At 47.5% G+C, this 27,900-nt stretch overlaps 1 protein-coding gene across 2 annotated transcripts; it reads right to left on the minus strand.

Annotated features, from left to right (window-relative positions):
• Positions 1 to 1,737: 1,737 nt before the first annotated feature.
• On the minus strand, positions 1,738 to 26,659 carry ARHGAP1 (Rho GTPase activating protein 1). 2 transcript variants are annotated; one of them, XM_086748877.1, is made up of 13 exons: positions 26,638 to 26,659; positions 26,222 to 26,405; positions 25,313 to 25,405; positions 13,817 to 13,904; positions 13,449 to 13,580; positions 12,915 to 13,001; positions 12,184 to 12,282; positions 11,354 to 11,461; positions 10,046 to 10,122; positions 7,189 to 7,266; positions 6,520 to 6,648; positions 6,224 to 6,327; positions 1,738 to 5,547 (listed from the first exon to the last, which is right to left on the minus strand). In XM_086748877.1, exons 2-13 carry the CDS (start codon positions 26,358 to 26,360, stop codon positions 5,368 to 5,370), a joined length of 1,314 nt encoding a protein of 437 aa, XP_086605003.1. In that variant the 5' UTR covers positions 26,361 to 26,405; positions 26,638 to 26,659; the 3' UTR covers positions 1,738 to 5,367. The 2 variants fall into 2 exon arrangements, with proteins under 2 accessions (XP_086605003.1, XP_086605004.1); XM_086748878.1 differs by lacking the exon at positions 12,184 to 12,282.
• Between the last annotated feature and the right edge of the window lie 1,241 nt (positions 26,660 to 27,900).

The following is a 27,900-nucleotide window of genomic DNA, read 5'->3' on the forward strand; positions in this document are numbered from 1 at the left end:
GGAGGTAACACAGTAAACGAAGTATCCCATTGCAACCGTATCTGTCTGCATTACATGCGTGTTACGTGTGTGTACTTCTGAGTCATTTCATGCTCTTACAAAAGACGCTGCACAATGTGGGGAAGAGATTAATTGCTGGCAAACTCACATAAACCATCCTGTGGGATCTGGGCCTTACTGCGGGGCTTTCAGGATCTCCCCTCTTCACCATGTCACCAGTAAGACAAGGGATTGGAAAAACCACCAGTCATAGACGGACGGTTAATCACCGAGGTCATGAACAATTGAATACCATGCAATTGTGAGCCTATCATACGTATTTAAAGAATGAAAAATATTCTCAGAATAACATCCTTAAGGCCACACAGCAGCTACGCATAGAAACACATCCAGTTGCAATGGTGTTTATGCTAAGTACCGTCCGTGGGGCTGCACGTAGCGTATGTCCTGCCAACTACAGCGCCCAGTCAGGGACAGACCTACCTGCTCCCCAGCTCCTCTGAGGCCAGGGCGGACGTTACCACAGCACAGCCTCAGCAGCAGGAGGTCACTCTAACCACGTGCTGCTCTCACAGGAGGTTTAAGATACTGCTGTATAGTCAGCGTATTAACCACATCCGTCCCGTTACAGGGGGCCACCACAGTCCACAGGGTGGAAAATCACAGATTACAGCCAAAAGCACCATCCATGTGAAAAAGCCCCAGAGAAATAAGCAAACCTCTCAGCTCTAGAACTGAAGTACTGCCCAGTAAGTTGCAGCAGGTAAGCAAATTAATAAATCAGACTGCAAGGGCCATATGCAAAGTATTACCTGTGAACAGATGCCATAAAACACCTCTGGCTTCTTGTGTATGGCTGACAGCTTGTCACGAGTCACACTGAATAATGTCAACATGCAGAAGAAGAACTGGCAACTCTGTGATGCCCTAGATTGCACAGCTTATCAGTAATAAAAACTGAGAAGCAGCATGCTGGTGTAGAAATGAAAGTGTTAACATCAGCATTAACACATCATCCAAAGGACAAGGTGAGCAGCCAGGGCTCAGGCTGCTGCCCTATGGTGATGCTTTTAGCTCCAGTGCTCTCTGTTCTATTCATAACCAGTATTTGGTTCACTTGTTGCTACACTTGTATTATTAATTGTAGTAATCACTTTGCATATAACAGCCTTTCTACTAGCCAAACTCTTACTGATGTAACAAATTACAACTTCAGTAAAAGTTAACTGTATGTGGCAGAAGGGGTGGACTGTTGTGCTCCTAACCAGAAGACTATTGTACATCGAGGAGTTAGCGATCCACTTGAGAAGGTGCAGGCCTGCGCTGCACACATCACCTGGCCACAGGATAAACTCAGCCGGCTAATGCTAACTGGGGAGCCTGCAGGTGGCTCCCACTTGGCAGCTGGAGATACCACAACCTGTGCAGCTGCCTGGGTCCACCTCTGGGAAAGAGCAATCCTAGGCAGATTGCTCATCACATCAGGGAGACTAACATGGAAGCCCAGCCCTGTTCAGGACACAGCCAAACTTGCAATACTTAATTCTTTTTCAAATTCTGTTTCCAGCCCGAGGCTCCTGCAAACTAGTATTTCTTCCCAGAGCTTCTCACATACGAGACATTTCATACTCACTTTCCTCCCTCTCTGCATGGCTGTGGTTGGCAGCGTAGCCAGCCTTACTTCTGTTTTTTGTAGATGTGCCACAGCTGCTGCCACTTGACAGACACACCTGGATCTGGGATTACATTTTCATTTTTATTGAAATACAAAAAGTGCAAACTGTGAAATATAACATTGGTGCAGATTAAAAGGAAATAAACAATGTGAACCAATACCACTGTGAAAACCCCAGCCCTGCACCTGATGAACATCAACAGAAAAGGAGGCAGGGAACACCAGCAACAAAAGCAAAGCCAAAAATTTTGCACAGGAGCCCCCGCGCATAAAAGAGGAAACAGGGACCAATCTGGCCCTCAGCTCTCTCACAAATTAGCAAACATTGCCACAAGGCATCCAGACGGCCCCGGCTCCCCTGCACCACCCAAAAGCTCTGGTGTCAGTACACAGCTTGGGCCAGGGAGTGATCAGGCGCCATTAAGACAGCGTGAGGCTTAGCAGAGGGGACGGGTCTAGGTGCTAAAAAGCAGAGGGATGAAGAGGACGACGTACCCCCACAGGGAGAAATGGCTAACAACTAACCTGAAAGACAGCCAGGGAAAAGACCCTTGGGCATCTCTACAGCAAGGAGAAAACTGACAAAGACCAGAACTCTAATCAGATACTGGCCCCCACCTTCATGTGGCAGAGAAACCCAGCCCAGCCAGCACCCTGACTGCCTGAGGAGGGGATTTAACCCCCTGGGCCTGGCAGATGCAGGGTCTGGTGGCCACCCAGCCAGCGGAGGCTGCAGGCAAGCCTAGGCCAGTTCCTTGCTCAAGTCACAGGAGGGATATTTCAATACAAGGCATTCAGGAGAGCAGACTGCAGAAGCAAAAGCAGCCCTGGTTACTGTGCCTGCTCCAGGGCCCCCAGCAGCTTCAGGATGAGGAGCAGCAGAGGAAAGGGGATATTTACACTAGGTCCCTTCCAGGAGTTGCAAGCACTTTCCCACCATGAGCAGTAGCAGCTTCCTGAACACCCTCCAAATCTGCTCCCTGCAGGCACTGAACTGGAGCAGGCTTTTATCCCTGCCTGCAGGGGATGCACCAAGCTCCATTTTGCTAAAAAAAGGAAACATGATTTCAATAATTCAGTTTAAAAAACAAAAAAAAGCACCCACTCACCAAACTCCAGCCAGAACACTGACACTTGCAGCAATCCCTGCTCTCTCCCTGAAGAGGAGCCACCACCCCAGCACTGCTCCTCTACCGGGCAGGGAACCAGGGAACACTCCTTGCTGCTCCCCTGGGAGCCAGGGCTGCGTGTAAGGCCAAGGCCTCGTGCCGCGGCATACAGGCACTTCCCGTTCCAAGCTGCCAGCCTTGGGCTTGTTTGTCCCAGGTGAAGTAAGCTGGGATTGCCTTTCCTCTGGGGCAATATAAGCGAGGCCGGGGGATATCACCTGCAGATACAGTGAGAACACCAAGTCTCCTCCCATACTGAAGCCTCCACAGAGCAGGGCGCCTGCAGGGAAAGAGGGGCTGCACTGAGCTCGCTCAGCCTCCGTGCTCTTCCCAGGCTGTCCGGAAAGCCTTGCCTCTTAAAACTGGAGCAAGTACACCTCTCTCCACACTGTCCATCCCAGGAGATTCTTCCTCCGCAGCACATCAACCCCGCTAACTTTAGCAGAGATCACAGGTGAATTAAGAGCTGAGTATCTCTACCTCCAAAACATTTATTTGGTTACTGCTGTGAATTGTTCAGGCTGAAACAATTCATATCCTGGCCAAACAGGGAAGACTCTTACTCTTGGAAGAGGGAGACAAAGCAGCCTTCTAGCCTCCACAGAGCAAAGTCCCCCAGTATCTAGGAGATCAGACTCAGCCCTCTCCTAGAATATCTCTTGCTCCAGCCTTAGTGATGCTCAGTTTCTTGCTCACTGTTCCCACCCACGTGTTGGTGCGCCTCCTCCGAGCCAGCTGGCTGGATCTGCGCTGTCCTGCAGAGCTGCCTATGTATGTTCGCACCCATCCCCATTCCAGAGCTTAGCAGAAAGAGCAATTTCCATAATTCCTGCAAGAGATGTCACTTATTTTGATTACAGTTGGGGCACAGACCTTTGGTCAGTGTTTAAAAGCAGACTAAAATATATGAAAAAGCAAATTCTATTTAGCATCCAGTAGCTTTAAAAAAATTAGTTCTGCTTGGTCCAAAAGATTTGTCCCTGTTGCCAGATGCAGCAGGGAGGACTGGCCCAGGCACACAGTGCACAAGATATAAAAATACAACACACCAGTGAAGTAAGGCTAGAAACTCCCTCCTAACACCCTGCCAGGCCCAGGCTAAGGAGAGGGACTTCTTTTAGCCCAGGTAATAGGAATGCTGCAACCCAGAACCAACAGTGATGCCCTAACAGTATTGCAGCTGCTTTGGGAAGGTGCCAGGCCCACTCTGCTCCTGTCTTGCAGACAACCTGATCTCTCCAGCCGTGCCCAGGGCATACAGGATGCATCTCACCAGGCTTCCATGGTAGGACGGAAGGAAAGTATGAACCAAGGAGCAGACGAGGCAAAGGCCCTTGGCATGGAATAGCTGTTTCCTCCCAGCTTTGGCACATGAGTGCTCAGCACCTGGGCAGAAATTTGTAATCCAGGCCTGGTGCACTCCAGGGTGAGGGTTAGCCCCAGTCCCTAGACCTTCCCTCAAGGCCATGCTTTGTTACACTCTGCTGGGGAAAAGTTCTGCTCAAAAAAGACCACTAGCCAAGGCGGTCTGTGCCAGTTGGCACACATACACATGCCTGACGGAGGAGAAGAGGCCTTGTGCTGCTGCCACAGGGAAAGGCAGTGATCCTCATAGTGTTCAGCAGTCCAGTGCCACCAGGGCACCTCGTCCCTGCCATTCAGGCTCACCTGCCACAGACAGGTCTGGCATGAACCTTCCCAGCCAGGCTGGAAATGCTGCTGGAGGGACAAACACGCCTGAGCTGGGTAACTATGGCAGGCACCTCACTCACTACGCCCCAGCAGACACTGAATAGAATCTGGAGTGGGGGACTCCAGAGGGGTTTGGGCTAAATTCAGCTTCCTTGTATTGGAGTCTGACAGGTAACAACAGCCCATGTGCTGTGAGTCTGTCCTTCACTTGCCTGTCAAAATCATGGGGCCTAGAGTGGTGTTTGCAAGTGCAGGACATGCTGCTGCCTGAAGCACAAGGGCTGCCCGGCTCCCTTCCCTGCTTTGGGTGCCTCTGGGGAAGGGCAGGGTACACGTGTAGCGCTGGGAGATGGCACTCGCTGTAAGAACATCTCTGCCACAAAACCCAGCAAGCCTGCCCTAGCCCAGACAGCCCAGCTGAGGCAAGGGGGGTGAGCTGGGACTATTGGGAGCTTAAACAAAAAAGATCTTTGCTGAGGAAGGGACCAGGAGGGCAGAGAAACTGCATGCGAGGGAAGGAGGAAAGGAAGGCAGGTCATCTGATAGGGCAGCAGACTGGTGATGAGCCCTGAAGGAGCTGCACAGACTGATAAGTGGGTTAGGACTCCACTCAGCAGCTGGGAGACCAGCTCCCCTCCTCATCCGGAGCAACAGGTCTCTTGCTCACTTCTTTAAACACTTTCTCCACCATCTCCACAGCCCTCGCTCTGCTCATCACCCAGAGGATCAATGGTCCCTTTGCACTGGAGACAGCTTGGTCACAGCTCCAAGACAAAGTGGGAAAGAAGGTGGGAAGGTGGGCACAGTGTGTTGGTGTGGGCTGGCCTGGATTCAGGCCACCACATCCTCAAAGAGCTCCTTCTGGTGGTCCAGCAGGAACTTGGTAAAGGTATTGATGGGGTTGATGGCTTTTAGGGTGATGGCTACGTCTTTGGCCCACAGTAGATTTGGGCCAAACACAACTGCCAGGTTGGTGTTTGTCATCTTGTTTGTGTCACTGTGAGCAGAGACCTGTGTGGGAAGGAAAGAAACCATTGTGAATCCTACAGAATAACACAGCAGCTGCTCTCTACCCTACCCAAAGCAAGAGCTGACAGACTCCCAAGAGAAAATGGGAGGAGAGAAGCTGAAGGCCCAACACCAGAAGACAGGTGGGGGAAATACACATCCAGCCTTCAGGAGGTGAGGAGCAATATCTTGCCATTTGCCACTATGGCTTAACCGCCAGGCCACATCATTACAATAGGACCCAGAGCACTGTCAGCCAACATCTCTACAGTCCAGATCATCACTCAAAACAAAACGATCTTCCCTCTTGCCTTGCCGTCGCTTCCCTGGCAGCAGAAAGTTCTGTATGGTGGATCTGAGACTCCTCTTCTAGTCTAATCTACTCAGATATTTTGCAGTTGTACCTCCACCTTGGGGAGCTTTCAGCCTCCTGGTACAGACCACATGGGCTTAATGCCCACCTGCACCTCTCAGCATTGTGAGAAGCAACTGCTTAGGCTAGTTCATCATGATCATTCTTGATCTCTGTATAACAAGAACATAAGGTAAAGAAAGGACATTTCCTAGCTTGAGACTTATTTCCTCTCAAAATAAAAAGAGGGAGCAGGCAGTCAAAAAGCAGCTGCAAGGCACTGGCAACTGAACTAGAATATGACTTCCCACCTTTGGAGCAGCTCACCTGCACCAGAAAGGCTGTCAGTAAATGGAGCACTTGGTAGTTTTCTTCTGGCAGAGTCTGGAGTGTTTTGCGAACAACATCCACACGATTCACCTCCTCCACATCTAAAAATCAAGAGAGACAGGACAAGCAGGTCCATGAGAAATCCTCAGCACCCACCCTGACAAAAGCCCTGTTTGCAGTCACAGGGTATCCCATGCAGCACTGTGACCCCCCCCCCCCGCCCCTGACCAAAGATGTCTTTGCCTTTGGCCAATGCAACGTTCAGGGAGTAGCACACTCTTGATACAACTCACTCTGGAAGCTGACAACATGGCTGTAAAGGCCAAAAGTGAGGAGGGGCTCTGGTAGCTCCCTCAAGAAGGTCTTGAGAATCACAGCAGGGAGGTGGACATCTTCATACTGCTGGAAATCTACAGGCACACCTGAGAAAGTAGAGCAGAGACTCAGTGCTCACTGGCCAAAGCAGGACCTCCTCCAGACAAAGAATGGGACATGGTGGTCAGAGCCCAGAACCAGGGAAGGAGTATTTTAAAGAACACAGAGAGGGTACTGAAGCACCACATCCTCTAGCAGAGTGGAAAAACGTGTCCCAAAAGCCTATGCAAAACACTTCTGAATACAACACTACCAGTCATCAAACGAAACAAATTACCAAGTTTCTTCCTGGTCATCTTCAGTCCCTCCAGTATAACCAGACTAAGATGGTATATCCCACCCTGAGAAACAGGAAAATTTTCAGGAAGGAAAAGGGCAGTAACGAAAACATGAGTGGGAAGGAATATGCTTTCCACACAGCAGAAGTATCAGATGCTTCTCCCTTGCAACTCAGGTCATACCCCGACGGGGCCTCACCTAGAGGCCTATCAGAGAAGAAGAGCCATGATGGACTAGTTCCAACACAGTTCCAGTTGGACAGTAGTAGTTAGGGAATGACAGTGGCTCTGCTGAGTCTGGGCACTTACCCGTGTTGTATTTTTGCTGGACCTCCCTGACAACCTGGGTATTTGCTGATCTCCGGAAAATCCCCTCCGTAGCAAGAGCTGTGAAGTGAGAGCAGATAGAGAAGAAAGATCAGCCATGTGACGGTCTCTAAAAAGGCTGGTGTTAGCAATCATAAATCCATGCAGTGGGGCGCTCCCTTTTTTAAAGACCATGGCAATTTAACCATGCTAAGGCATATGGAGAGCAAGGAGGTGGTTGGTGACAGCCAACATGGCTTCACCAAGGGCAGATCGTGCCTGACCAATTTGGTGGCCTTCTATGACGGGGTGACGGCATCGGTGGACAAGGGACGAGCAATGGATATTGTCTACCTGGACTTGTGCAAAGCTTTTGACACTGTCCTGCACGACATCCTTCTCTCTAAACTAGAGAGACATGGGTTTGATGGACAGACCACTCGGTGAGTAAGGAGTTGGCTGGATGGCCACACTCAGAGAGAGGTGGTCAACAGCTCAATGTCCAAGTGCAGACCGGTCACGAGTGGAGTCCCTCAGGGGTCCGTGTTGGGCCCGGCCCTGTTCAACATCTTTGTCGGCAACATGGACAGTGGGATAGAGTGCACCCTCAGCAAGTTCGCTGATGACACCAAGTTGTGTGGTGCCGTCGACACGCTGGAAGGGAGGGATGCCATCCAGAGGGACCTTGACAGGCTGGAGACGTGGGCCCGTGCCAACCTCATGAAGTTCAACGAGGCCAAGTGCAAGGTCCTGCACCTGGGTCATGGCAATCCCAGGCACAAATACAGGCTGGGCGGGGAATGGATCGAGAGCAGCCCTGAGGAGGACTTGGGAGTGCTGGTGGACGAGAAGCTCAACATGAGCAGGCAATGCGCCCTTGCGGCCCAGAAGGCCAACCGCATCCTGGGCTGCATCAAGAGGAGTGTGGCCAGCAGGTCGAGGGAGGTGATTCTCCTCCTCTACTCTGCCCTGGTGAGACCCCACCTGGAGTACTGTGTCCAGTTCTGGAGTCCCCAACATAAGAAGGACATGGACCAGTCGGAGAAGGTCCAGAGGAGGGCTACGAAGATGATAAGAGGGCTGGAGCACCCTTCCTATGAGGACAGGCTGAGAGGGTTGGGGCTGTTCAGCCTGGAGAAGAGAATACTCCGGGGAGACCTTATAGCAGTCTTCCAGTACCTAAATGGGGCCTAAAAGAAAGATGGGGAGAGGCTGTTCTGTAGGGCCTGTTGTGATAGGATGAGGGGTAATGGTTTTAAAATAGAGAGAGGTAGATTTAGATTGCATATTAGGAAAAAAATGTTTACACTGAGGGTGGTAGAACACTGGCACAGGTTGCCCAGAGAGGTGGTGGATGCCCCATCCCTGGAACCGTTCAAGGCCAGGCTGGATGAGGCTCTGAGGAACCTGATCTGGCTGGAGATGTCCCTGCTCCTTGCAGGGGGGTTGGACTAGATGACCTTTGAAGGTCCCTTCCAACCGTAACCATTCTATGATTCTATAATTCTTTCTGCTTCTGCTACCAGGCTGTGCTGGTTTTGTGTAGCAGGAGGGGCTACAGTGGCAGCTTCTGTAAGAAGCTGATAGAAGTTTCCCCTTTGTTCAGTGGTCATGGCTGGGTCTAGGGCGGACCTGCTGCTGGCCAGAGCCAAGCCAATTGGTTACAGTGATAATGCCTCTCTGATAATGTATTTAAGAAGGGGAAAATAAAAAAAAAAAATTTTTTAAAAAAAGAGTGAAGAAGCAGAAGCAGGGGTAGAGGGGGAGGCTCGAGTCTTGTGGGCCTTGCAGCCCTCACCCTCTGGCCTCCAGCCAGGTGGCTGTCTGGGCCCAACTCAGCCCAGCCGAGAGAAGGGAAGGGAGGAAAACCTGAGAGGCGTCTGCCTGAGCCTGATGGTGAAGAATTTTTTGTGAGAGGAATGGCTGCAGACAACAAGGTCAGTGAAGAAGGAGGGGGAGGAGAAATGCTGCTCCTGGCCAACATTCCCCTGCAGCCCATGGAGGCCCACGGAGGAGCAGAGATCCACCTGCAGCCTGTGGAGGACCCCACACCGGGGCAGGCGGATGCCTGGAGGAGGCTGTGGCCCGTGGAGGGCCCACTGGAACAGCCTGATCCTGAGGGACTGCACCCCGTGGAAAAGGACCTCACATTGGAGTTCATGAAGGACTGTAGCCTGTGGGAGGGACCCCATGCTGGAGCAGGGGAGGAATGTGAGGAGTTCTTTCCCCGAGGAGGAAGGAGCGGTGGAAGACAACATGTGATAAACTGACTGTAACCCCCATTCCCTATTCCCCCCGTGCTGCTTGGGGGCTGAGGAAGGAGGTATAGATAATTTGAAATTAAGTTAAGTCTGGAAAGAGGAAGGGGTGGGGGCTTGATTTTTTGTTCTCTTTCTCATTATCCTGCTTTGATTTTATTAATAATAATAAATAAATACTTTTCCCCACGTCAAGTCTGTTTTGCCCATAACGGTAACTTGAACGATCCCTCCCTGTCCTTATCTCAAACCTCAAGCTCTTTGTTATAATATCTCTCCCCTATTTCCCCTCAGAGGGTGGGGAGAGTGAGCGAGAGACCACGTAGCTTGGCCGCGAGCAGTGCTAAACTATGGCACAGGTAAAGGATATAGGGAGCATTTTTCCACTCTTATACAAGTGGGAGCATGGATGACTGGAAGAAAGAGGTCTCCTAAGCCCTGCACAATCTCTCTTGAAGACTAACTCACCTAGTTCAGGCCTTTACACCTTATTCTAGGCTGCTGTTCTTCTGTATCTTACCACACTCTGGATGGGAACTTGGGTGGAGGAGAGTGCGCTGAAATGGAATTAAGCGGGGCTGCAGCTTCCCCTGAACACTTACCATGCTGCTGCAAATGAGCAATGGTGTCTCTGACCACCAAAGGAACAGGCGACTGATCAGGGCTCTTCTCCCTGAGGCTGTGGGAAGAGACAAAAGGTTACAAATGACTGGTCCTCCCTGTCCTGTGTGCAGCCGCTGAGTCTTGGAAGTTAGCCCCCACAAGCCCTACCACATAGGATCCTGCTATCCCAGTCCTTAGTTCAGCCATTATTCCAGCCTTCTCTCCTCTTCACCCATCACGCTATATCCTTCACTGGAGCAAGTATGAATTCATTACTACACCACAGGAATATTTCTCTATCTTCTGTAAAAATCATAACCTGTAGATGCCAGGGCAAAGGGGTTCCCACAAAGCAAGGCTGTTAGTTATGAATCAAGTGAAAAGGGGTAAGCTTCCTTTTCCCTTCCCCATAGCAGCAAGGGCAGAAAGAAGCTGACACATGAGAGAAATACATACAGGATAAGTTTACCCACCCCACTCCTGTAACAGAAGATACATCAACCCAATGGTTGCCAGGGAAGACCTAGCGATGCCAAGGTGTTTGCTGCCACCCTCATGTTCAATTGTCTACACCACCAACCTGGAGCTGGTCAGCCCTCTCAGGCTACTTACAAGCCAAGGCACACAGCACGACCAGGGTTACATTTGGAAATGTTGTGCTGAAACTGAGGAATGTGTTCCCAGACTGTTTCAGAGGATCTGTCTGGCCACACAATACTGGCTCCTCCTCATTCCCCAGGGAAAAATCACACTCAAAGTTAAAAATACCTTAAACACTTAGCCAGTATCACTAGTCCTTGCCAGTGTCTGTGTTTGCCTGTGTCACCATGCAGGAATGGGGGGTGGGAATCAGTACAAGGGTGAATAGAAGTGCTTTTAAAATAGAATTTATGATATGGAAAAAAACTAAGAAACAGATCTGCAGCACTCCTCAATCAAAATAGCGTAGTCCTAAAGACACCTCCATCAGTCTTCTACAGACTTCCTTTGCTTAAATGAAGTTTCTAGTGGCATAATGCCGTCCCCACGGTCCTTATTTTGCTCCTCCCTTAGTGACCCTTAGCTGCAGAAACCATCTCATCCTAATTTAGATACAATCTAGCCAGGGACTCAAGAGGGTGGAACTTAACTGAGTCAGTCAGGACGTGGACATGATCGCGGAGTTCCTCAGAAAAATTATTAAAGTTTTGTAGGAAGTCTGAACTGCAAGAAATTTTACAGCCACTTTTGCTGCTGTTCAGTTATAAATACAGTGACCTCATATCAAGCAAGTCAGGGCAAATGAAGCACAATTCAGAGATACTCACTGCTGGAGTGAGACTCCAAACTGCTGGTTTGGCAGCGGTGGGCGCGGGGGTGTTGGTTTCTGGGGCACTTGTGAAGGCTTCTGCAGGGATCTCAGATATTCATCGTATCTGTGGCAGAACACAGACTGGTAAAAAGCCACTCCACCTCCCAGAAATAGCATAAATCCAGCACAGTATATGACCCACTGCACATCCACTGGTAACAGCTCCAGCCCAGCGCGGTTGATTTCCCCCATGCAAAAACCGGACGGGGAGCCCTGGAGCACAGGGGCAACAAAAACAAACACCTAGTTGCCAGAAAAAAAAGCAGGGAGAAAGGAATATCTATCTAGAAACAGGAACTAGAGTAGCCAAGGATGACAGACAGCATGAACAGGAGGCTGGGACAGCACTGTTTGTGATGAGACAGTTGCATGTCTGCATAAGGGACAGGGAATCAATCTGGTAGGACTGAGATTGTGGCAACTTTGGGGAGCCTCAAAGACAAGCTGAACTGTGCAGAGTGAGCAAAGAAGTTGCCCAGCTGCAGCAGATGTGCACCACGAGCTCCAGGTCAGCGGCTTGCAGAAAGGCCCCTTGGGGTGAGTGGGAGAGACAGGATTGGTGCTCCAGTGGAGGAGGATTTTGAACTCGAGGACAGAACTGGGCACTGAAGTCAAGGACACACAGGAAGGAGTATGGAGAGAAACATAAGTCTTTAAGGCAATTTGTCACCACTCCCTCCAAAACCATTGCCTGTGCGGAACAATCTCTTCCTCTCATGGCCATTCCTTCAAAAAAGTCCCCTCTCACAGAGCCCTAAGCAAATGGGAGACAGGCAGCATTCTCACTTCAGCACTTGGCTTGGGATCCCCAGCTGTTCCAGCTTCACATACTCCTCCAGCTCACTAAGGAAGTTCACATAAAAAATCTTTCGTCCAAACTTAAAGCTGAAAAACAAGAGAAAAGTAGGTATGTGAGGAATTGGGAAATCCAGTGTGACAACGGACTTCTTACAGGCAAGAAGAGCAGGAGTCTGCAAGAGACATCAATGAGGCAAAGGGGCAGGTATGGCTGAGCAGCAGAGATGTTGCCCATGTAGCTCTCCAACTCTGTATATTTTACCAGGAGATACCAAGACCTTCCAAGTCATGTTAGAAGCCCTAGCAGCAGCAGCAGGCTCCCTAAAATGCTGGATTTCTCCTTCCTAAGTTCAGCAGTAGGCTGGAGAAAGTTTTGTTTTCAATTATTTTACAGTTAGGATTTAAGCATCAACACAATAAGTTATATAAAATTTGGACTGATACTCTCACTCCCTTTTTCATTATTAGCAGAGCCTGCAACACTTTACTTCTGCCTGGCCAGACAGAAAGGCAGCAGCACAGAGCTAGAAGCTCAGTAGGTTCCCAAAGCAGTACTTCTTGTGCCTGAGTATTTCTGACCTCAGAAACAGGAGACAGCATAGGGTGAGAGACTCCAGGGTGGACTCAGCAGCCTGGGCTCATCTTGTACCCCACTGAGAATGCCTCGTTATTCCCCTGCAGTGTGAGGATGTGCGTGAACCTCCTGTAGTGCTTCCTACCTGATCAGAGGCTTGAAGAGAATCAGCAGGGTCTTGATGAACATGGTTGGGTGCACAATATACAAGGCTTTGATGTTCTTCTTGTACCTGCCAAGAGAAGCTAAGTAAGGATGAGCTGCACTTTAAGCAGAGGAACCAACTTTTCCACAAGATGAAGGCACCCTGCCCCATTCCTTTTGCACTGAGCCTCACCACTTCCCAGCACCCATGGCCTCTGCTCTCCTATGCTTCGTAGCTGTGTCAAGCCACTCAGCAGCCTAAGGGCACTCTCTATTATATTCCAGGATTCACTGAAAAGCAGTGAGCAGCCTCACCAGGAAGCAGCAATTATACCACGGGGCTGACACACTAACGCGCTTGGTCCTGGTTTTGCGGCTTGCCTGTTGGCCTAAAGGATGTAACTACAGAAGGAGCTGTTATTTCCATGATGGAGCTTGCATCAAACAACAACCCACCTCCACAAGCAGCAGAAATAAGTGATAGTTAGGCTACGGAACAGCACGTTATAGCCTTGCTTGCTGCAGCCTTACTCACTTGCGATCAAATTCCCTGTAGGCATCCCGCAGCCAGCTCAGGGATGGCTTGTTCTCACTGGTCAGGCCATGGTGCAGGTACACTAGTGTGTAATCACTCTCCACATACTGGTCCAGTGTGAATTTCAGGTACCTGAGAAGAGACAACTGCTGAACTCACTTCATGTTCTGCCACAGTCTTCCTCCCTTTGGGCTTCATTTTTGTGTGCCATAACAAAGGATTTGCATCCCCAGCAATGAAGGTAAGCACTTTGGGAGGACACATCCAGCTAAATAAGCTACTGCAGATAGATCTGACCCCAGGAATCCAGCACCTGGGAATTATGTCAGGCTTAAGAATTAACAGCAGCCTCCTAAGACCCTACTTACCCCAGCAGTTTCACATGATCAAGTTGATGACTTGGAGGCATCCGGCAGGCACTGAACAAAATGACTTTCCTTCCATATTTGTCATCACCTGCAGGTGAAATGTCAGAGATTACAGGGAGTTTAAGGACTACTTTGTGGTCTTGGCAGCAACAGGTAAACAGAGAATGGGAAACCACCATAACAAGGCAGAAGTCTGGATTGCCACAGCTGCCAGCAAAGCTAAACCTGATTTTCAGCAGAGTTACCACAGGCCTAGTATGGAAGCAGAAACCTGAACACCAAGGGCCTGGCAAGTCAACAGTGTGAATGGAGAATAGAGTCCATGCTCCAGCCCTGAAAGAAGAGGAAAGATTGGAAACCCAGATGCCTCGCAGCATGTAGGAACTGAGGCCTCAAGTACAGAGCAGAGTACTCAGAGCATTAATCCTGCAATGCTGCCCCTGGGCACCGCTCCTGATGGACGTGTGCCCAGGGAGGCACAGGGAAAACTGCCTCTCACAGGCACAGTAACTACTCCTTCCATCTTGCACACAGTCCCAGATTAGCTGCTTGTGACCTGGTGCATTTGTTCCTTGCTTCACCTGAGGCTTAGTCCTGCACACAGAACAAAGCCATTTCATACCCTGGAAACCAAGAAATCCCTAGAAACGGGGCAGTCCCAGCTGTATCCCAGTGATGAGAAGAAAGCATCATCATCAGCCTCTTCTACAGATGGACCAAGTAGGGCTGCTGGATTCTCCAGGGGAACTGCAGAACAAGCTGTTCACTGCTTCCTAGATTTTCCATCCACAGAGATATTTTTCCAGCCTGAGCTGGAAGGAGCCGCAAAATGTAGCACAACAAAGCATTCTATGTAAAACCCAGCAGAAAACTGTCCCCATCACATTGGAGTCAAATAACCCATGAAGGACCCTTATCTCGGGGAGGACACTCCCAGCCACCACTTGAGGCTTAAGAGACAACAAGCCAAGTTTTCCTCAAAGCAAGTCTTTATATGTCAGTGGACTTCTGCCAGCAGATATTTCAGCCCCATGAACAAAACCCAAGCAGATGGGCATGGACAAGCTTAGCAGACATGCTAGGGGAATTGAGAGATTTAGATAAGCAACAACCAGGTCACAAATCGTTTGGACATACAGAGTTTGAGGGAAAGTCTGGTTCTCTCCCAGACACAATACCCAATTCATTTCCATAAGAATGACTTGCTTTTTAGCACCAGTGGAGATGAAATGGTTATTTTAGTGTGAAGGGTTGAAGTCTTCCCATCTTTCTTGCTACTCATCCTGCTCCGAGAGCTATGTTTTCTTGTCAAGCAGAAGGACCATGAAGCAGTGGAAGGGGCTACTGAGGTTATACTCAACAACACCCTCCTTCCTTCCCTACAGCACAACCATCCCATACAGACCACAGCACAGAAAAGCAGCACGGATTGCTACTTTATGCAGGACAGCCCTGCAATACATCATTCCTCTTGAAAGACGTCCTCTTCCCCACACTGATTTACAATATTCAGAGCACGCAGCCATTTTCTCACCTCTGCATAGGCTCTGGCCCTCAACTACCACTTGGTTACATTTGCCATGCAGCAACTGAGATCTCAAATTGAACCCTGGAACAGCAAAGTTGAGGTTTCTGGAAAGACTGTCTGTTAGGAAAAGATGACCACTTGATCTGCAAACGGCAGCCAGAGAACTCACATACACTAGCCATGACATTAGGATGCCACAAACCCTCTTTTTCCCCCATCCTGGCTAGAATAACAGATTCTCTTGCTACTTGTTCACTTAAACTTTTCCCTCGCAAGTCCCATTTTTAAGTCACTCACCAGACAACACAAGAGACAGAATTTACTGATGCACACAAGCCAGAACCTCTACAAAAGCTAGGGACACTGAGGCAGCACTAGGTACAGACCGGGAAAGGAGTGGCACAGGCCATCACATTGACAGACACATGCGGAGATAAGGGGCAATTAGGGAGGACGCATTACCCAGAATGCAGGACTAGGAGAGAGTGATGCAAGGCTCATCTGGAACAACCAGATGCAGTCGCAGCCAGGCCACAAGACCAACATCACATTGCATATCCCACGGCAGCCCACTCTCTGCCTAGCCCAGAGTTTCCACAGCTTGTTACGAGTTTTAGGGCTGGGTCCAATGCACGTAAGCTGTCTATTAAACAAAGGTGGAGGCTACAAAGTCCTGGGCAGGGAATATGGCATATTGTGACCCTTCCCAGTGATCTTGAGCTACTCCATCTGGAAGACAAAGGGTCATATCTGCAGAGAGCAGCAAGAAGATGGTAGTATCTAAGAATCTGCTGAGTTTTGTAGTGATGAAAGAGAATGGTCAGAAAGACTACAGATCTTTGCAGATCTTAGCTCTGTGCTGAAGTCAGAGTAGGTGCTATCTTCAGTTAACTGAGAGGCTGCATTTCACACCACAGTGGATGTTCTGAGGGCCAGAAGCAGATTGCAAGCTTGATCAAGGCAGGCCTTGGTTGCAAAGAACTGCAGTACAGCATCATGTTCATGTGATGTTGCAGGTGGCCACACGCTCAGCTCAGGCTCCTGGGCACTGATTTCCACACTTGACAAGTCACAAGTCAGGAACAGCACAGCTTAAACACCTTCCTCTGGAATGGCATGAAAGCCTATGGCAGGGCCTGTGCAAAGTCTAAAATCTCATTTCTTATATAGCCTTGGTGAAAAGGTCTGGGATTGCTGGAGAAGAAAAAATGGATAATCCACGAATCTGCCAAAGGGGAAATGGCACGTTTCCCCTGGATAATTTCCAGGGACAAGTACCCCAAAAGATAATCTATAGTCCCCTGGATGACTGAAAAAGGAGTGGCCCATTTTGCCTTCCAATTCAGAATGAATTTATGTGTAAGATCTACACAGGAACCAGCACACCCATTACTGAGTTCTGGGTCTCACTCCAGTTTCATCACACTGAGCTCAGCATGTCAACACAGACACTTGCAAAAAAAAAAAAAACTGCTGGTCTTGTTTCCACCTGACATAGATCAGATCAGTCTCCAGACATTAAAAAATTCACAATTCAGCATCAAAGCTGAACAATCAGTTGTTCCAATTTATAAACAAGAACCTAAAGCCCATTCCATGCATTTTTGGCTGTCAGAGGAAGCTGCCTGGAGGTGGCCTGTCTGCCTCAGACCAAACAGATTCTTATCCTGTTTGATCTTTCCCAGATGCTCCATCCCTTTACTGTTTGCTTTCTTGTTTGCAATATTAATCTTATGTATCTAGGTTTTCACCCCTTGTTTGCAATTGCAAATAGCTAAATTTTCCATTAAACACAACTATAGACTATGAAGTAACCTCAGCTTCTCAGGCTCTTCTACCTCTCCCAGATAAGGAATGCTCAATAGTTAACAATAAACCTACAAAGAAGCAATTATATACCATCAGCACTCACAGAGCACCCCAACAATGTGTATACGTTTGTAAGTTCATACATTGAAAATATTTTCAGTCTACACTGGAATTAAACTACCTCCCTATAGGATATAATTCAGATATTCTTTTTTTTTTTTTTTTTTTTTTAACAAGAAAGAGCAAGACAATAGCCAATATGCAAAGCCTCTCCAGTCAAGACAGCTGCTCATCTGAAGAGACATTAACTTGAGGCACTGATGGACATGCTAATTCTCCTGACCATTATTATGGTGCTTTTAAGGCCCATACTCAGTTTTTCCTCTCATCCAAAGAGCAGCATTTCCAGTGCACTTCTGAGACAAGGGGCAAGGAACATCACTGCTGTGGTTCCAAGCCGTCAGCGCAAGCCCATACTTCTAAAAGGGCTGAAGTTTAAATACCGAAGCTAATGTTTCAGATGGCAACCTGCAGCAACACAAACGTATCTGAGCAGAAATTCCTACCTAGGTAGCAGTACTGTCCTGAAGACAGGACTCTCTATTAAATCAATCTGTACAGCCAACAGGGGAAACATGCTTGACTTGCAAATCCTGTTCTGCATTTCTAGGTATTTCTCCTGAAATATATCCATTAGCCTTTATGCCATGATTGCAGGCTGTCATACTACCACCTGACAGCGTAACTGCAGTCCAGGGACCCTGCTCGTTCCTACCTTCACCAGTACCCTCAGTGAGAGATTCAAATGGGAATATCCTGGTATACTGACATGGAGAGAATGCAGATGGATAAAACTTGCCACCAAAAGCTAGTGTGACTGGTAAAACACCAAAGCTAACAGAGTTCAGGGTCAAGGAGAGGACACCACTACATAATTCTGGAACATTACCACATAAGTTTCACAAAGCTTAGGATGTTTATCAGAGCCACTGTCAGTAAAAAAACTTCTCTAATTTAATTTCAGGTTCCTGCCAAGCTTATGACGCAGCTAGGCAGTGTTTAAGTACAGCAGATTTTAGTTGTCTGTTGAATTCCAAAGTGAATTTAGCACCTCAGGAAAAGAAGGTAAGGAGCTCAAAGCAAAAATATTTTAATATATGACATCTTCCACCTAGATGTACCAAATATCCAAACACTGTCAGAATCATAAAGCCCTGCCAAGTGACTACAGCTCTAACTGATACAAAATATACTAGAGGGTCTCATTAAAGAACGCAAAATGGGAGGATGCCTGAGAGCACGGCAAATTGGGGAGAAGAGCCCACGTAATGAAGCAGTGAGGATCAGCATTTCCATGGACTGTGAGGCGGCCTTTGCCTGCTATTCAGAAACAGCAGAAAGAATCTCACTGAAAAAGAAGTTTTCATCTACATTGAGAAGTGTGAAAGCACTGTCAGCCAAATTCTCAAGGCTTGAATCTGAAGTCCAGAGAGTATTAACAAATGCTCAGCAAGCACAGAGCAGTCTAGCACAGCTTCAGGCTAGAATGAGGAACAAGTTACCAAAATACAAAATCTTTACAGTCAAATGGAGCAGAAATAGATAACAGTTGCTTTCAGCTGGAGAATCCAGTTAAGTGCGAGCTGCTTAGCACGTGAGTGCAGCAGCAGATCATATGAAGGAACAGGAAGCAATCCTAGGATGAACTTCCAAAGTACACATGACAACAAGATAAATCTGAGTTCAAGTTGAACTGGTCCAAGCAGGCCACCACCATGACAGAAGAGCAACAGGATTTATACTGAGACCCAAGAGCCCCAAAGCCCAAAGTATATCCCACACGCCAGATTTGGCTCAGATGATCCTGCTGTGCCTGAGGCAGAGGTGCAGCCCTCAGATGACAGTTTTGTGTAGCCTACAGACTCCTGAAAAGCTGCCAGAGCAGCCTAAGGCTGAGCAAAGTCTGGGCTCCCCTGAGACAATCCAGCTACAGGCCACGGTCATGCTAAAGAAATACCACGATCTACAGTACCAAATGGTAGCGCCACAAAAAATCTACCTACCTGGTTGGGCCCCATCAAGTGCACCCTGGTCTGGAGGAACAGAAACAAAGTTATAGCAAGCCAAGCTTCCCACCCTTTCCCATAAAGTAATATTGAGTATAAAGTCTCTGAGTCTAGCCAGATCGCTGCTGGGATGCATTTAGTTGCTGTCTTGTGGCAGTCAAGCTCCTTCTATTTCATCTTTCCCCCATGCTCCTCTCCAAAGCAGCCTTACCTACCAATTAACATGGGTAACAGCAACCCACGATTCCTGCGTCTCTTTCTTGAATTTGCAACTAATTCTGTATAATCACAGTCAAATTTATGGCCTTTACTGTTACACTTCCCCTACTGCTAAAATGGCATCTGTCCTGCTGCCACTTTTAAAAAGGTTAAACGCAATTAATTCTGAATGTCAAGATCCTTTGAAGAACTTCAGAAGTGTACAGAGAATGGCATCATACCATATGAATAACACATCCAACAGATTGTTTTGCAAGAAGCTAAATTTCACTAAAAAGCTGAAGATTCAGACAATTTAGATCTTCAACACACCCATAGCTTCTAAAAAAAAAAAAAAAAACCAATAAACAAAAACAAAACAAAAAACCAAAACAACAAAAAAAACCAATAGATTCTGAATTAGAAAAAAAAATAAACTGCCAATTAGAAAAAAGAAAACAGGTTTCTCTGGGAAGGGTCTACAAAGGCATGTACTGCCACGCCCAGCCCCTTTCCATCACTCTTACAGCTCTATACTCAACAGACTAACATGGTCCTATGAAGACAAGAGTCTGAGCAGAGCAGGGCTCTAGAAAAATATAATAGAATAGTCAGGGTTGTAAGAGACCTTTAAAGGCCATCTAGTCCAACCCCCCTGCAAGAAGCAGGGACATCTCCAACCAGATCAGGTTCCTCAGAGCCTCATCCAACCTGGCCTTGAATGTTTCCAGGGATGGGGCATCCACCACCTCTCTGGGCAACCTGTGCCAGTGTTCCACCACCCTCATTGTAAAAGATTTTTTCCTTACATCTAATCTAAATCTACCCTTTTTTAGTTTAAAACCATTACCCTTTGTCCTTTCACAACAGGCCCTGCTCAAATGTTTCTCCCCATCTTTCTTACAAGCCCCCTTTAGGTACTGGAAGGCTGCTATAAGGTCTCCCCAGAGCAGCCCCAACTCTCTCAGCCTGTCCTCATAGAAGAGGTGCTCCAGCCTTCTCATCATCTTCGTGGCCTCCTCTGGACTCCCTTCAACAAGTCAATGTCCTTCTAATGTTGGGGGCTCCAGAACTGGACACAGTACTCCAGGTGGGGTCTCACCAGAGCAGAGTAGAGGAGAAGAATCACTTCCCTCGACCTGCTGGCTACGCTGCTTTTGATGCAGCCCAGGATGTGGTTGGCTTTCTGGGCTGCAAGCACACATTGCCAGCTCATGTCGAGCTTGTCATCAACCACCAAGTCCTTCTCCCCAGGGCTCATCTCCCCATGTCTCAATCCATTTTCCAAAAGAAACTCTCCATTCCCTTGATCTTGCTTAGAAACTTAGATTCCCTTAGAAAGTCTCCATTCTGTTGATCTCACATGTCAAAACATGGTGCACAAGCTGGACTTGCTTTGGATGGGCCAAATTCCAAAGAAGCAACTCATCATTCCATATCATACAAATACTCTTTAAAAACCAAAAAAGTTAAAGCCAGAAACTACATCCAAAAGCAGCAGAAATGCAGGTATCCTGTAGTAATGCAGCCGATAATAAAGTACCATACTGGAAGGGAAGAGGACTCTTGTTATCAGAGGCCTTTCCTGAGCCCATTAGCCACCGAAGACACACTGCAACATACCTTCAACACAAGTTTTGTCTGCAGCTTCTACCTTTGCCTGCTTAGCGAAATGACTACTGGTGCTCCAAGATTGATTTTACCTCCACATGTCAATGACCGACAGCAACAGCAAATCACCAGCACTACTTACAACTTTGGCACCCGCAGCCAAAGCCAGGCACAATGCTTTCCAGTTACGTTTAGTGCCAGATTCACCATCGAAAAAAAAGATTCACTGTTGAAATTGCTGTTTCAATATAGTAACATACAAAAGGTACACCCCCAGTCTCCACTTTGCTTTCCCACTTCAATCGCAGGTCTTAGCACACCAGCATCAAGAGTTCTGTTTGAAGGCAGCCCTGCAGACTGCCAATTAATGGTGTGAGGCAGCAGATTTCCCAAAAAAAAAACCTAACAGAAACACACTCTGAGCGTCAGCAAATCTTTGAAGTCACTGGGCAGGGACTATATAGCTGAAGTAAATAGTGATGGTCACACCCCTGACAACTGCTACACCAGCTTCTGGCCTCCACAGCAGTGGAAAATTCATATGCCAATCATATGTTAAGCCCTAATTTTCTTATCCCAAAAGGCAGAATGCCAGTTATTGTGTAAAATGAGAATGCTGGTGCACCTCATAGCTATAGGTTTGCATATTGACCACAAAGATGAGACCAGTATTTCAAACTGGACAGAAGAACAAAGAAGGAACACATTGCCAGAGAGCTGTCAAGAGCTCTGCTATTCCCACACAGCCCCAGGTTTCCAGCAGGGACTGCCATCTCCAGAGACCTCCTTTAGACTGTTATTAACTATCTGCCATTTTCTTGCAATTCAGCCTCTGCCGAAATTCAATGCCAAGATTATGTCACTCTAGTCTGCCTCAACCCCAAAGGATAAGGAAGCAGCACCATTGCCATATAAGAATTACCAGGAGGACAGAGAAACTCTTAAACGTAACAGAAATTTGGGACAGTTCCTCAACAGTCTTCAACCAGAAGCCTGCATTTCCTCCAAACACATTGTGATGTAAGCAAGGAAAAAAACCCACACTTTGCAGAAGTGGTTTGTGCAGTGAAATTAAGCCGCCTCTGCTCCAACTTCTAGCCACACGTAAAGATAAATTTCTCTGCTATAATGCTCAAAAAAGAGGAACTCGGAGTAAAGAGCACAACCATGCAGAGACCTCTCCAGGGCCTGTGCAAAACACTCCAGAAACACACACATTAAGGCAGGATCTGAAAGGATAGGCGGAGTATCATCCCGTTCTTTCAGAAAAGCATTGGATCTCAGAACCAAAAGAAGGCTTCCCAAAACTAAAATATTCTGATTCATAACAATGCCATGATACTCCCTCAGAACTGTGGCCTGGATGCCTTTTGCTGTCATCTTCCTGTGACACACAACCACACAGGACAGCAATGACATGCCTGCTCCTTCCCCATGGACAGCCCTTTCCAGAAAGATTCCGGTCCCCAGAAGAGACAGGAGCATAGGGCACAAAGGAAATGCTTATGAAACTGCTGCACTATTTTTAAGTAAAAAAAACCCCAAACCTCTTCTTTTTCTAGCAAATTCTGCAAAATGTTTAATATTTTCTCTCTTTAGGCAAGATAGCCAGGATATTCAAATCCAGAGTGCCTTGTACTGAATCAAAACTTAAGATCAACTAGAAAATGAGTGTGCTAACACTCTGTCATCAAAACTGGGCTTTTAATAAGTTATTAACACCATGCACCCATCCCACAAGAAGCAGTTACTTTTCTGACCACACAGAATAACCCTGGGATCACAGAGTTCAGCTTGAGGATGGGAACCAGCCTTCTGCTTTTGTCCCAAAATAGTATCGTCATCCCAAAACATATTTCAGGGAAGGCAGGAACAGAATTAGCCATATGCTTTCTGCTCTGAAGTGCAGAACAGGGAAGGACACGGAAGAGAAAGCTCATAAATCAGCAGAATGGATAAAACTACCCTTGATTTGCTGCCATTTGCTAACATTTACAAGAGAACCGGGGTGGAGCTATTTTGTTTGAAGCTCAGCATGGCGAGCATTCATTTCACCTAAAGGTGCTGACAAGCACAATTTGTCAGTAGAGCCAGATCCAAACAGTTTCATTTTAATCCTCCAGTGAGATTTTGATTCTCCAGGCTACTTCTAACAGGATTTTTACAGATTTTCCCAGATTTTTTGCCTCCAACAACAGCTCAGAGAACATTACCCTGTCTGATTCTCCAAACAGTTAACATTATTAATTATTGACCAAGAAAACTGAACAAACAGCTTCACCCCAGAGCCACATTACAACTTCGGTCCCTTTGATCAACATCATAAATCCTGCTTCCAGGAGATGAGACATCAGCAAGCCTCAAAATTACGGGGCAGCAAGTTCACTCTCTGGGTCTCTGCTACTAGCTCTTCATGCCACGAAAGGCATTGCACCATGTTCTGCATGTGGGACCATCACAGGCTTTCAAGCAAACCAGCTTCTGGTGAAAGTTGGCCAGGAGCAGCCAAAATCAGAAACTTCTCTGCTTCTGCACTATACAGAGACACAACAGGGACAGAGTGCTCACTGACAAATTTAAACTGTGACAGGGAAGAGATCTCTTTCAGAATGCAGTCACACCTCCCAGACAGTCTTCATGCCAGCCTGAAATCCTTTCAGGAAATTAGATAATTCTTCATTTGCTATCCTAGACACCGTGTCAAATGGCTGCATTCCAACAGCCACCGAGACACACCTCCACTGGAGTGATACTCCACTCAGAGAGCTTGGGAAAAAAAAAAAACCAGAACAGAAATCCCGCAGAAAGACTGGTGCTGACGTCAGGAGGCAGCACACAAAGTGTATCCTTGGTTTGGGCTGACATTCCAGTCCTATCAATGTCTCTGATCTAACTCTCTGCTAAGCACTTTGTCTGAAGCGAACAACAGTTTCATTTAACTCATCAGCTCCCAGAGTCCAGAAACACCAGTTACCTCTGCCATTCGCATTCCAAATATTCTAGCTATTACCACTGAAATGGTGGAGTCCACACATCTGTCTCTTCCCAGTTTCAGCAGCAGGGAGGCCAGCGTGCAGACCTCTATAAACCCCAGTCCTAAAAACTCCAGCCCCATGGAAAAGAAGGTTAGTAACACATTCCCAAATGAAAGCACTCATGGCAAATCTACAAGACATAATGGCCAAAATGCTAAACACCTGGTCTGTCAACCTGAGCAGCCAGAGGCACCTAGGAGACAAAGGACAACAAAGTTTTAAGTTTGCCTTTATATTTTGTTACCCAAAAGATGTGACATGAGAGGACAGGAGAAAGAAAGCTCTTTCTAGAAGACAGCCTGGAAAAGAATGACGTCAGGACAACTCTTACCAAGGTAAGTGCCTGAGAATCTTCTCTCTATGGTCAAACTGTGCTGCAGAACAATCCTGAATCAGGAGGACTCCAGCTTCTGCCTCTGCTTTGCTGCAAATTCACATGTGGGGCAAGGACCAAGGTACAGAGAAATTGCAGTAGGAGGTGGCTATACATAATCAAGGAGGAAGTGTGAATCAAGTCACACAACAGGTTGAAGAGGCTTTTTTTTTTTTTTTTTTAAAACAAGGAACACAAGACAAAACTGGGATTACCCTTCCCTCAGACTTACCACAGCAACCTAAAAACTACCCCCAAAACTCTTTCTTATGGAGATTCCAGCAGGAAATCACCGAGGGTTAGTGTAATTTAAAAAATGACAACCACAAATGACAACCACACAGAGAAAATCCAAATGCTTGTGACTCCGAATGATCAGGTCTTTTCCTGCAGTGGGACATGGGCCTATTCCCCCAGTTCAGATTTCTGCAAATGCTGTTTCTGGACAGGACGGCAAGCCCTGGCAATTCAGATATAAGAGAGCTGACAGACCTACTGTGGATTACTGTGTCAGCAGAGGACCTTGCAGCTGTACTGCACGACTAGGTAATTTCTGTGGCACTATCATGCAAAAACCACATCTTGTGCTCTGGATATAGTCAAGGGCTACATCTAAAACAACTCAGCAAAATCAACCAAGTCCCGCTAATAATATAATCAAGACGGTAAGAGCCAAGAAGGAATGCAAGTTTAGCCAACATCAATGTAAAATTACATGTATCACAAACATTCAAGAAGTTTGGTGCTCCTTCTCTTTATGATGCCAGCTTGCCACTTGGGGCTGGCATATAGCAGCTGGCCCCGCAACCCCATTAGAAAGACCCTTCCTCAGCCCAGCTGCAAAGACATCAAAGGGTAAAACAGAAAGACCACTACCTGCTACTTCCACAATGTGGTGCCTGGCGATATCATAGTAGGGATCATCCCACTGCAAGTGAGTGACGGGCTCAGGGGAGCCTTTGGAGTCCTCTGCACAAAACACAAGGAACAAGCAGTTAGAAGAAGGGATCTGGAGCACCTTGGCAAGGGGTACAATAGAGGTAGAGGGAAGAGAAAAAATGTCTCTTCAACATGGGAGGGACTAATGTATGCACCTGTCCACCTCGGAAACCCACCTTTGAAATTCTGAAATTCTCTGAAATTGCTGCTGAAGGGCAGCAATTACTTCAGAAGAGACCTGTCAATCGTATGAAGTCCAAACATGTCCCTCAGACCTGTACACCCTCTCAAAAACGACTGTTCAGATACATCACAAACAGTCACAAAGACCAAAACCCAAGTGCCAAAAGCACCATCATGGCTTTTAAGAGCAGGAATATCTTAACATCATCCCTTGATGGATGGCTGTCCTATATGCCCTTGAGCTAACTCCCCTGACCTCTTTGGGCAGCAGTCCATAGCACAGGATTTCAGAGCAACAACTCAGATCTCCAGCCCTACCTCCCACATGGAAGTTCAAGACCCTTCCACTCAGGAAAGCCTAACTATCCTCCAAGAGACCATAATAGAGGACACTCAAGGACTTACAGCATGTCTGTATTGTCAGCACCAAAGTACAGCCAGCCACAAGACTGAGAAGAGTATATTTACATCAGCTGGCTCTGAGCTTTTTAGTGCTGTTCAACAGCAGAGCTAATTCACTTGGGTGTGGTGCAAGATTAACGTGTCTATAAAGCTTTTAAGTGGAGCTAGGGCTCTCTGTATATGTAGATATGACCACAATGCTGCAGGACAAACAATTCCTTTTTGGCCAAAACCCAGACCCCAAACAAGCAGGATACTTACCTGATTTGGGAAAAGCAGGGGCTTCATCTGCTGGCCAGTTCTTATCATCTATGGAGGTCAGTTTGAGCTGGCTGAGAGACTGGTTGGTATCATCCAAGTTCAGGTCATCCTGAAGCTCTGAGAGTGGGTCTGTAGCCATGGTCCCCAAATACCACAGTTTATTTTGCAGCGTCTAGAACAAGAACTGCAGAGGTTTCTAGGTGAGACACAGAGATCACGTTTACCTCCCCACAGAGGCTCTTCCTCTTCTCATTGATCTTTCCCAAATCCCCCCTTATCTTTACTTATCCAGAGACTATCCCTTCCCCTTAACACAGGCAGGAACTCCTCCTCCTCCTCCAAGCCAGGAGCACCAACCTATGTCAGATTCTTTAATGCAAACTGCTATTGAAAGGCCATCGGGAGCCTGTACCAACCCTCCCAGCGAGACTCTGCTTGACCACAGCTCTGTCCAGAGCAGTTTCTCTCCTGAAACAGGAGCAGCAGCAAGAGGCTGAGGAAGGCGACAGGCTACACCAGCCCCTGCCTGATACACTCACTGTATCAGCTCTGAGCTCCCCCTCCTTCCGAAGAGCTGGCACAAAGCCCAGCTGTTTCCACAGTTGGCCCAGTGCTGGAAGCTTTCCCAGGAATCACCCCTCCTTCTCCCCATAAGGGAGGGCCAGAGCTCTCAACAAAACTGAAGTGGGTGCTTCAGTATGCTGAGATCTGAACATAGAAGTGAACAGCTTCTTAAAACAGGATTTCGTAGGCTGAGCTAGTAAGAAACGGAGAAAAATACACACACATCCCTAGTATCTTTTCAGCATCACCCAGCAAATCCTTTCTCCTACATGACAACAAGGAGCAAGGAATCATCTCTTTAATTTAAAGCCATATTGCTAGGATGGGTATTTTTCACCAAGCATGCCATAATACTGAGGAGACCAAGGCATTAAGAGAGTCTAAGAAACAGACAGCTCAGCGTGTTTGCTGCTGCCTGCAAATATTTCTCACTCTCACCTGGAGCAGAAGCTATGTCAAACCCAGGACTGAGCTAGCACAGCAAACAGCACCTCCTAAGGGTTCCAATTCTTAGGGATAACCCCTAGGAAACAGCTGTTAGCATCTAATGCCAGTGTCCTGGAAATAAGCAAGGAAAAACTAGAAAGGACAAGTACGTAGACTTGGATTGCTCACACAGACCACACGGACAGTAATTCAGCGGCCAAGAGGCAGCAAGCCAAGAGGAACTGTAGCAAAACAAAATGACACCTTGCATCAGCAAGATTCTCTGTAACGCTGTTTCTGAGACAGGCTTGTGCTTGTTTTGCATTATGAGGGGAGGAAAGGGTTCAAAGATGCACGAGGAGGCACAATGCCTTTGTGTGGAAGGACTATATTCACAGTAACAGAGCATAATTAGCATAACGGAGAGGGGGCAGCAATGTTTTGCATCTTCCATCCCTAGAGCTTGAATGTGTATATTTATCCAGAGAAGATGATGAAACAGTTACTTGGATGCGAGCACAGAGAACAAAAACTGTGAGAGACTGAGCATGGGAAGGGGCCACGTCCATGCTTGGGGCAACACTCACAACCAAGCTTGGGGATGCATTTTGAGAGTACGGGAAATTGGATATTCAGTGTTTGTTCTCTCCCTCTAGATCACTCCACACTTACTACTTCATGTCCTCCCT

The sequence above is a fragment of the Chlamydotis macqueenii genome, chromosome 5 (assembly GCF_036417535.1).
Source record: "Chlamydotis macqueenii isolate bChlMac1 chromosome 5, bChlMac1.mat, whole genome shotgun sequence".
NCBI classification, from domain to species: domain Eukaryota; kingdom Metazoa; phylum Chordata; class Aves; order Otidiformes; family Otididae; genus Chlamydotis; species Chlamydotis macqueenii.